The sequence below is a fragment of the Sinocyclocheilus grahami genome, unplaced genomic scaffold (genome assembly GCF_001515645.1).
Source record: "Sinocyclocheilus grahami isolate Dianchi unplaced genomic scaffold, SAMN03320097.WGS_v1.1 scaffold320.1, whole genome shotgun sequence".
NCBI lineage: Eukaryota > Metazoa > Chordata > Actinopteri > Cypriniformes > Cyprinidae > Sinocyclocheilus > Sinocyclocheilus grahami.
In genome coordinates this window covers 449,809-460,900 of record NW_015505499.1, presented here as the reverse complement: position 1 = coordinate 460,900, position 11,092 = coordinate 449,809, and the positions used below count along the sequence as shown (strand labels likewise).

General features: G+C 38.2%; 1 protein-coding gene across 1 annotated transcript in view; it reads left to right on the top strand.

Moving 5' to 3' along the window:
• Positions 1-348: 348 nt before the first annotated feature.
• LOC107602153 (NGFI-A-binding protein 1-like) overlaps positions 349-11,092 on the top strand; it is a 36,925-nt gene continuing 26,181 nt past the window's right edge. The window contains exons 1-3 of the mRNA XM_016294565.1: positions 349-1,152; positions 1,645-1,778; positions 3,721-3,772. Of these exons, the coding sequence (XP_016150051.1) occupies positions 349-1,152; positions 1,645-1,778; positions 3,721-3,772 (990 nt within the window). The remainder of the gene's footprint in view (positions 1,153-1,644; positions 1,779-3,720; positions 3,773-11,092) is intronic.

Here is an 11,092-nt window from a genome sequence, read left to right as displayed (position 1 = left end):
CCACACAGCTTCATTACCCCACCTCCCTCCCCTACAGCCAATCTCGCTTTTATCTGTGCTGCTGTGGATCCAGATCCTGACAGTGGCAGCTGTAGAAGCCAGATCCCGGCAGAAACAAATGAGGCCTGTGCTGAGAGAGCCCACCTACGCGTGTTGCAGAGGTGGAGTGTGGTATGTGACTCTCCCAGCAGTCCAGGAGCCTGACAGGCGCTCTCTTATAGTCGCCACTCTTGGATCCAGCCACACATTTCTCTTCCTCCCCCTGCTGTGGCAACCAGTGTCCTCTCCTTCAAGCACTTTTGCTTTGTTTCCTGTAATTGCTGATTTTGTTCCTTCCTTTGTTCAGGTATGGCAGCGACTTTACCCAGAACCCTTGGGGAGTTGCAGCTCTACCGCATCCTTCAGAGGGCCAACCTACTGTGCTACTATGACGCCTTCATCCAGCAGGGCGGTGACGACGTTCAGCAGCTCTGCGAGGCCGGCGAAGACGAGTTTCTCGAGATCATGGCGCTCGTTGGCATGGCCAGCAAGCCACTGCATGTCAGACGCCTACAGAAAGCTCTGCGCGATTGGGTCACAAACCCTGCCCTGTTCAATCAGCCCCTCACGTCCCTTCCCGTCTGCAGCATTCCCGTCTACAAGCTGCCCGAAGGGTCGCCCACATTGTTGCCTGGGAATGGCGCCCGTGGAGACACCCAAGTCAAAGTGCCCAAGTGTTTGGCAGCTGCTTGCGTGGATCCCGGAAAAGGAGAATCGGGCAACGGGAACTCTTCTGCCACTGTTTCGCCCCTTCAGAGTGGCAGTGAGCCACGTTTTTGGGCCGGGCACGGCACTGAGAGTGAGCACAGCCTGTCCCCGGCAGAACTGGGCTCTCCGTCTTCCCCTCGGGATGGCCTGGAGGCACTAGACGCGGCTGCTATTCAGTCTGTGGCAGAGTGCGTAGAGAGAATCACTCAGACTTTGCCCAAGAGTGACCCCGGAGAAGTTAAAGAACTGTTGAAGGGAAATAAGAAGCTTGCCAAGATGATCAGCCATATCTTCGACATGAGCGACGAGGATCCGCACAGGGAAGAGGAAATCCGCAAGTATAGTGCCATATATGGGAGATTTGACTCAAAAAGAAAGGATGGGAAGCATCTGACTCTGCACGAGGTGCGTTTTACGGGGCTTTTGCATCTTTGGGTGCTTTTGGGGTTTAAATGTATCATGCACTTCCAAGCCCTTGTTGAAAAAACAAGCAAATGCTGGTTAGGTATGTTTTGAAACATGGCAGCTGGTTTAAGCTGGTCCTTAGTTGACTCATGATCTTGTTTAAGCTGGTCCTGAGCTGGTTATAAGCTGGGTATGAGCTGGTCCTGAGCTGGAGCTAGTAGCTTAGGACCAGCACATGACCAGCTTAAACCAGCTCAAACCAGCTGCCATGCTTCAAAACATACCTAACCAGCATTTGCTTGTTTTTTCAACAGGGTAGCTGTACTTCCAGTAAGAAATGATTCAAAAAGTGCTTCATCGGTTAATTGGCTGCACCAGAAATATAATGCAGGGGTGTTGCTTGCTTGTGGGACTGGTTTAATTCTTTGCACGTAACAATATGTATTATTTAATATCAAAGTAATAATAAAAATCTCCTTTGTTTTTACAAAGCTGACTGTGAATGAGGCTGCAGCACAGCTATGTATGAAGGAGGTGGCATTGCTGACTCGCAGAGATGAGCTTTTCGGACTGGCCCGTCAGGTCTCCCGAGAGGTCACCTACAAATACACCTACAGAACCAGCAAGTAAGAGCTTTGAGGTCATTTCCCAAACATGAAACACCATGGTTGACTATTTTTGGACCTTTGGTTAAAACTGAAACATGCAATTTTTCAGTTTTAAAATAATTTCTCATATCCTAGTTCATTATACACAGACAAATTTCCCTAAAAAGTGTTAACACTGTGTCTTTGTAACATTGTAGAAACATTGCACTGTTTGAGTAGTTCGGGTAACCAACAGCATGAGTTTGGGGCAGGATTGTCCGTTTGTCAGACCATTTCCACAGATGCAGGCCTTCAATATGAGTGTCAGTATCTCTGTTTAAAACATTTTACCATTGTTTGAATCATAAAATTACAAAGATTTCCCACCTAAATCAGCGCATAAATTCCCGATAAACACAAAATATCCTGCAGGTTCCACCTCGTTAGTATGAAGAACGCACAATGTAGAGGAGTTGTTTGTTTGAATGGATTTAAATTCTCTGCATGCATCACTGTTTACACCCCGTAAGTGACTAGAGTAATCATTCATGATGTTTAGCCTTTAAGCCAAGAAAGAGATAGCTCATGCTAATGCATTGTGAGCAGCTCAGGATCTGCTCTCTGGTAGTCTGCTTAGAGCCGAGCCAAGATATCAAAGTCGGCTTTGTGCGTGCCATTTGTGTTGAGGTGTGAAGTGCTGCACTGAGGTCTACGGAGAGATGAGAACACTCCCACTCCTTTGCATCTAAAGGCACACAGGCCTTATCAGACACTCAAAACCTGCCATCCAAAGAGACCGTGCAGGTGTTTCCTGGATTGCCAGGCTTGCGTGTCAGTGGATGGAAAATTCCTTTTGGCGTTACATAATTGCAGTCACTCATTCAAAACTTGAAAGATTGCATCACAGTCCTGGACTAGGTATTGCGAAAGTTATCTAGGCCAAGTTTTCTTACAATGCTTCTTACGTCATAATGAAATTTGCCAATGGCACTCCTAAATTATAGGTTGCAGGTGAAAAGCTAGTATTACTAAAGCAAATATTAGTATTTTAAGGCCAGGGTTTTCAAGCAGGGGTCTATGAAACTATTGAAGGGGGTCCATGCAGAAGATAATAAAACATTTCCAACTATTTTAATAAGCATAATTAATGATTGAGGGGGGGTTGAAAACCCTTGTTTTAAGGTATTCTTTACAAAAATTTTAAATAAAAATATCAGCATTTTGGGGAAAGTAATTGTAATAACATGTCCACGATGGTAGAGTATTTTCTCCTAGAGACAGACAAACAAAATCGAATTGCCTACCCTTACATATTCAAAAGTTTGGTGTCATAAGTAAGATTTAAAAAAAAAAAGTATCTTATGGTCACCAAGGCTGAATTTATTTGAATCAAAAATATAGCAAAACAGTATTAGTGTGAAATATTATTTCAATTTAAAATAACTGTTTTCTATTTTAATGCATTTTAAAATGTAAATTGTTTCTGTGATATCAAAGCTGAATTTTCAGCAGCCATTACTCCAGTCTTCAGTGATTCTTCTGAAATCATTTTAACATGCTGATTTGTTTCTCTTAATATAATAAATGTTGAAAACAGCTGTGCTGCTTAATATTTTGGTGGAAACCAAGATACATTTCTTTTTCAGGATTCTTTGATGAATGGAAAGTTCAAAAGAACAGCATTTATTTGCAATAGAAAATTTTAGCATTATAAATATATCAACTTTTTGTCTATTTAAAGCATCCTTGCTGGAAAAGTATTATTTCCTTTAAAATAAAAAAAAATCTTACTGATCCCAAACTTTTAAATGCTTGATAAATTAATTTAAAAAATGTGTTCTGACACACACACACACCACACATATAATATATATATATATATATATATATATGGTCAGGACACTTTAAAAAATTTTTTTATAATTGTTAGTGGTTTTACCCAGCTTGTTCAGGGCTGAACATTTAATTTTCTTTCCTACAGATCTCGATGCGGTGACCGAGATGAGCCGTCGCCCAAGAGAATTAAAACTGAGGTGAGTAAAATTACTTTGTGATTTCTCCAACCTGAACTCCAAATAATCTGTCTGTAGCTTTCAACACGATTTCTCAAGTCATTTTGTTATTAATGTGCGCTACGGCCCTAACACCGATATGCGAGGAAACGTAGGAGGCAGGATTGACATTGGGTGGGTCCAGTGGCTTTTTGTTTGCATAGCTGCCTGTCAGCATACTGAACTGTGTGGGAGGGCTTTGCAGGAGCATGCGGGGTAGCTCCATCAGGATTGCATGTCGTGGTGTAGGGGAAAGGTCCAAGTTCAGCCTGGAGAAGTTACAAAGGATCAATGTTCGCAAGCCCACTCCCTCGATCACACCTTAAATCCATATTTAGCGGGCCCACGGTCATTATTTTTCCATAACCTACATATCCGTGATCAGTCTGCCCTATGCTTAGCTGCACACATAGTGATCTTATTGATGTAGTTTGCTGAAGAGGCCTTTGTGCTCAATGGCAGCTGTCCTTTCATGGCTCTCTAGTGACACATTTGATCACTGTCCAGTTGTTAGATCTACTGGAAACTTCTAACATCCCACATCAATGCTTGTGGGCTGGGCTGGTGTCTGAAGAAGAGCAGGTGTTTGCCCGCTTAACCTCTGCCCTTGTTTCACTCCGCGTACGGGCACAGACATGTGACCACTTCGGAAAAAATCAGTGGTTTCTACCCACTCTACATCTAAGGAGAAATGAGTCCTTTATCATTATCAGACAGCTGCAAATTACCAAGTGCCTTCCTTTTTCCCCTAATTTGCATTGTTACTCACTTAATAATCATATTTTACCTCACTTTTACGTCATGTTCCCACACTAGTCATGTGAATAAACACTAGCACCAGAGAAGCTACTTTAAAACTGTAGCTTGTACACCACCGTTCATAAGTTTGGGGTCAGTAAGATTTTTTTTTTTTTTATGTTTTTGAAAGTATTTTTCAACTGTTGTGATTCTTAATAATTTTGTGGAAACCGTGATACAGTTTTTCCAGATTCTTTGATGGATAGAAAGTAGAAAGAAAAAAAAAACTGACCACAAAGGTAGTGTAGTTACTCTAGTCAATGACGCAACAAGCTAATAAAAAGCTCGGTTTTTGTAATCAAAGCCAAATTTATCTAACACAAAATCAATGAAGATTTCAGTTTGGGTTACAGCATTAAACTAACTTAAATATGTTTGCACTAAATACAACAAAATAAAATATAGAAAACACCCTAATTTGTAGTTAAAACAAGCAATGAAAGGCAATATTTAAGAAAATATTGCGCTATGAAAAAAATGTATAAAGGATGTTAACTTTCTTTTGGCAGCCATATTTAGTGTACGGCATGAGCACTGAACTCAGCAGAAATCATGTTGAAAATGTACTATAAGCATATTTATCAACAGTCTTTTGCAATAGACATTTTATGTGAAGCAACATACAATAATGGAGTGAATTACTCACCCATTGAAAAAAAGACATCTGCAAGTTCAACAAGCAGTGACAGGCACCCAAACAGCACTTTCTATTCAGCAAATCCAGATCATTTAAGCAGGTTCTAGCTAATTTTTATTTTTTTTGTTCCATGTAAATTCTGTTTGGGTATAAACGTGATGCCTCATGTCATGCTGATTAAAGTTGCCATAATTCTAAATGGCACATTCATGTTAACCATATTATAATTTATGAAACAAATTATTGGAATTTAGTGAGGTAGAAATCACTTTATTTTCTTTATAGAGCCACAGATTAGTCACACATCCATCCCACCCACAAACATAACTGAACAAACTGATTCACTGAACGGAATCTGAATTTCCTGCAACGTTTAAGAAAGAAAAAGTATATTTTGTCACATTTTTTAGCAGCATACCATTTGGTCAAACTACTTGAATCTGTGAATAATTTTTTTTATGAACACATTGATTCACTAAACTGAATCTGACTTTCTCTGTTTGTTAAGAGAGAAAGGTTACATCTTGTCACATACCGTTTGGTCAAACCACTCAAATCATTAAATTTTTTTTTTTTTTTACTGATTCACTAAACTGAATCTGACTTTCCTGCTATGTGTAAGAAAGAGATGGTATATTTTGTCACATTTTTACCAACATACCGTTTTTTTTCAAGCTACTTGAATTGGTGAATGATTTACTCATTCATCATACATTTAAAAGAGAGGGTATATTTTGTCACATTCTTTTAGCAATTTACCAATTGGCTAAGCTACCCCACCACTTTTTTTTGCAAAAATAACTTGTTTGTGCACAACTTGAAACACCTGAACTTTTGTCTATAGCACTGAAAATTCTAGTCAAGTTAGTGTCTTGCTGTTTCATGCTTATTACATTGTTTTTGCATTTTTGATGCAGTTAACTTGTACCCAACTCACTCAAGAATGGATTTTCCATGTTTAACCATTTCAAAGCGCGTGCAGAAAAAAGCATAAACTTCCCCTCCCCCTCTCGCTGTCCCTGTCTGGCCTCGACTATGCCCACATTACACTCCCATCCACACCAGTGAGAATAAGCCGCCCGCCCACATGCACCCAGACAAGGTCCAAATGAGATCAGTTGCGCGCCCACCCGTATTCTTGAGGTAGAAGTGACATCATTACGTGGGCGCACTTGGAATCACCCACACCCATGCATTTGCGCAGATACCACAAAGTGAAAAGGGGCCGAGTCTGAAGACACATGCGTATACATGCAGGCGTATGCACGCACCTTTGTCTATGCACTCTAGAAGACCAGCCTCCGTGTCAAGAAAGAGAAAAGGCATAACTCAAAGGAGTGGCTCGATGACTTCGTTGTTGCTGCGTGAGTGTTGGCAAATTTGCGTCAGAGCTGTTATTAGCAGTTACCTCTCTGCCTCAAACACCCAACTAGTAGTGAAAAGACTGGAATGTCTGTGGTAGTTTGCACCCATGGTAACCCATGCAAACATTTGAAGTTTTCAAGCTCATCCTTCGTGTAGTAATTTAGACGTAGCAGTACGGCGGACAAAATGTTCCGTTTGTTCATCCGCCCGTCAGGTTGAAACTCATCCTGAGGGGATTCTTAAGTGGGATGACATTTTATTAAGTATCTGACCTTTTCACTCAAGAGGAATGAAGCTTTAGTTAGTGAAAAATTAGCGGCTTCGCTCTGTGAAGTGGTTGAGATTAACAACTTGTCCTGGAATTGCTCAAAGTCTTCTTCAAATGTCACACTAACCCCATGGACCCTTCAGTATAAAGTTGATTCATATTGCTATCTCTTAGGTTTTCAGTTCTATGCCCATTGCTGTCATAGGCCGAGTTTCCATCCGAAATTGCGAATTTAACTTCTGGGCAAAATTGAAATATCACATAAAACACCCTTTCCATCTGACGAGTCAAAGAGAACAAAATCTTCTCTAGGGATATGCCTGTATCAAATTTTCATGTTGCGATTAATTGCTAGTTCTTTTATCACGGTATACGGTATTATCACGATATTGAAATTTAGCTGCAAAAAGGTGTTGTCATAATACAGTATAACAGGTTTAATAATTTTTATAACAAAAATAACAGAAAATTTCAATAGGCCTACAATAAAGCAATACACAAAAAAAATTATACAGATTAAACACTTTTACACAGATTAAAGTGCAAAAGAATGATAAAGACCAATAGTCATTAGTTAACCTTAGGTAATGCATTAACATTCACAATGAGCAATACCTACATTTGCTACAGAAGTTATTAATCTTTGTTAAAAATACAACTCTTAGTTCATGTTCGCTCATTAAATAACACAGTTGCAACTTTTGATTTTAACAATGTGTTATTAAATATTGGAATTACCTTAGATTAATGAATGTTTTTAGAATAATTTTTCATTGGCAGTTTGTTAACGAATGTCATATACTGAAGCCCTAATGTAAAGTGTGACCGAACAATAAAGAATCAAAACACTTTCAAACAATATCTAGGGCGTGATGTAGTCACTAATCTAAATATAATGATCAGTGGTTGTAGTCCAGATTAAAATGTAAAAAAGTTTGAAAAAAAAAAGTCTATTAAGTCTAAATATTTAAGTATTTGACGCTGTGATTAACACCATAGCGAATACAAAAATCTAAATGGCTATTTAAATAATTTAAATCAATTTTAGAAATGGAAACTAGAGCAGCTGTTTTGTTTTAGTGGTTTCCGGGGTAACAGCTGCATTATGTTCAGCGCCATCTGCTGACAGAGAGTGAATGTGCTTTCATTCAGAGCGTCTCTCACACGTTCTGCCATGCACTTCTCATCCGTGCTTCCCTGTTTCCCAATGTGCATACTATCCACCCTATCTGTCCTAAATAGTATTGAAAATTACTACTATCACATAGAATTTAGGATGGATAGTATGCACATTGGGACGCAGGCCTTGTTTACATCAGAGTGCGCATGCGTCTTTGACGCAGCATACAGCCATGTTGTGCATTGTGACCAGTTGATGGGAAAAGTATTCTTAAAATGCATTAAAAATTCGGAATAATTTGTAATAATTATTTTTATAGTTATAATTCTCTGTATTTTTGACAATATCGTGCATATTCATTATCGTGATAAATCGCATTACCGAATACCGACACATGTCTAATCGTCACTTCCTGGTAAACTGGCAGTATATATCACTTAGAAAAGTAGGAGAAGCCACTGAATGTAATCATTTTCATATTTAATAAATTACTTGCGCCTCAGAGCGAGCAGACGAAACAAAATAAATTGCTTTCGAATGTGTATGCCTGCTGCTTGGGAACGCAGTCGTGTAACAGTTCTGGGAGGCAATTATACAGAAACTCAGGCGCCTCGCTGACTCCGTCTTCATGTCTGTCTACCACCACACGTCTCGCTCTGGTATCCTATCATGCAGGTTTTTGGGTCAGTAGCTGCAAGAGCTTCACCTGTCCTCCTGACCATGACCTACTTTTTGGTCAACTGGTCTAATATATAAACAATTAATGGTTGGATATTTGTGTAAGAGATGTGCTGATGAACTGATGAAAAAGGCTTCTGTAAGGAAGTACTGTCATTCTCAGTGCTTTTTGCTGATTGTTGTTGTTCTACAGAAAAAATGACCAATATCTTAAATATCTCAGTTGTTTTTGTGAGTCCAAGTCACCTCTTTGTCCAAGCCACTATTTGAGGCCCTTAAGCAGATATGTAACCTCTGGTAATTCTGTTGTAATAAGATAAATAAACAACCCCAAAAAAATGTAATCTAAAATTATATATGATAAATTATTTATTTAAATTATATAAATTAAAATAATTCAAATATAAAATATATTCAGCATAACATTTGAATAGCTAATGGTTTTTTGTTTTTTTAATTAGCCTTTTAATCATGATTGAATTCATATAACTACCTTTTGAGAACCAGTGACATGAAATGGAGAACAAAAGGAAACTTTTAGGTCTCAAGATTCTCAGATTTTTTCTTAAGATTATTAAAAAATGTGCTTAGACTTGTCAACGTGTGCAATTAATGATTTGAGATTTTAATACTAACAATACTAAAATATGCAATATTATTCAAAGATAAAATCATGCAAATATGTTCAAAATTCTGCCCTGTACTAACGGCACTTGATCTTAGAGACAAAAATGACTGTAAAAGAAGACTGTTTATGCTAATATCTGCTATAGCGCCTCTAGTGGCAACAGTGACAATGCACTGAATACTTGTGTTGCATTATGAATTGATTTTTTACACACTTCGCATGCAATGATGCTTACATTGCTACATCGTTTTCATCTACTTTCCATACTTTTTGCCAACAGTCGTCTCATTTGTGTCTTTTCCTTCGTATCTAAGACAAAGTTTATACTTGTCTCCATTATGTCTCGTAAGCTGCATTTAAGAGCATTTAAAACATATTCTGGGCTGTCTTTTCTCTTTTCAATTGATAGATTGACAGAATGCATTGTCTCAGATACATCAGTTAATTATGCTGCTTTTGTGTTGTGAAGTGGAAACGTGTCATTTTGTGACTGTGAATAGCATCTTCCTGTGTTAAAAAAAGCGGTAAAAGTTTGCCTCTTTTTAGGTAGGATGCCATTGCACATGTAGGAGGGGTGCTATTGGAATCAATCAAGCTCCACACATAGTGTGGTTTTAATAATAATCAGAGAAATGTACAGAGAAAACATTAATATAAGCATAACTAAGTATTTATAGTAATTGTAAACACCGTTTCATATTCAAATGTGATTGAGGAGCCTTCAAATTACCAGATATTTGAACTGTAGGAGTTTGTTTATGGTTAGTTTTGTTTTGTATCACTACACTTGCGGTATGTTGTGAATGGTGAATATTGGAAATCATTTCTGTCACACTGTACATATGATGCGAGACACATCCGCCTGTCTGACTCCCTGCTGTCTGTGCATATTATAGGTTCAGCTGGAGCGTCTGTTGGCCAAGCAGATGGAGATACTGCATGACGCCGCGGCGCAGGAAAGACTGCAGGCTCTAGAGTGGAGGGTTCCACCAGGGCCCTACAAACACAGCACAGATAGGCAGAACAGCAACGGGATCTCCGCTGACAAAAACGCTGACCAGCAGGGTGAGTTTGTGCATTATAAAATTTGAGATGATGGGTTATTTGTCATGTGATGGATGCCTTTTATCCAAAGCAATGAGCTGTGCAGCAATTGCAAGAACAAGGGGTTTTTAAACTGAGGTCCAACTAGGGAGTTCACAAACATAAAAAAATGAAAACATAAAAATATTTTTGGCGCTGTCAGAGTTAATGTGTGGACTTAAGATCAAGGTAATATGTTTGACTTTTTTCTTCTTCTTTTTTACATTGACATTCACCAAATTTGATAATATAACCATTTCATTTTCTTGTCTAGAGACTCAGATAATTGCACTGGAGCACTAGATTTTAATAGTAAGGAAACAAAAACAAGTATGCATATATTTTAGTGCTGTCAAATAATTAATCGCGATTAATCGCATCCAAAATAAAGTTTTTTGTTTACATAATAAATATACACAGTACACATACATATATTATGTGTATATATAAATACATACACATACAATTAATATTTTGAAAATATTTACATGTATATATAAAATATTTGTATTTAATATATGTATTTACATGCATGCATATATTTATATTCTTATATTTTATATTATATATAAATATATTTAACATATAGACAACACATTTTTTATAAATATATGCATGCATGCATTTGTATTTATATGCATAATAAATATACACAGTATACACACTTATATTATGTAAACAAACTTTTCTTTTGGATGCGATTAATCGCGATTAATCGTATGACA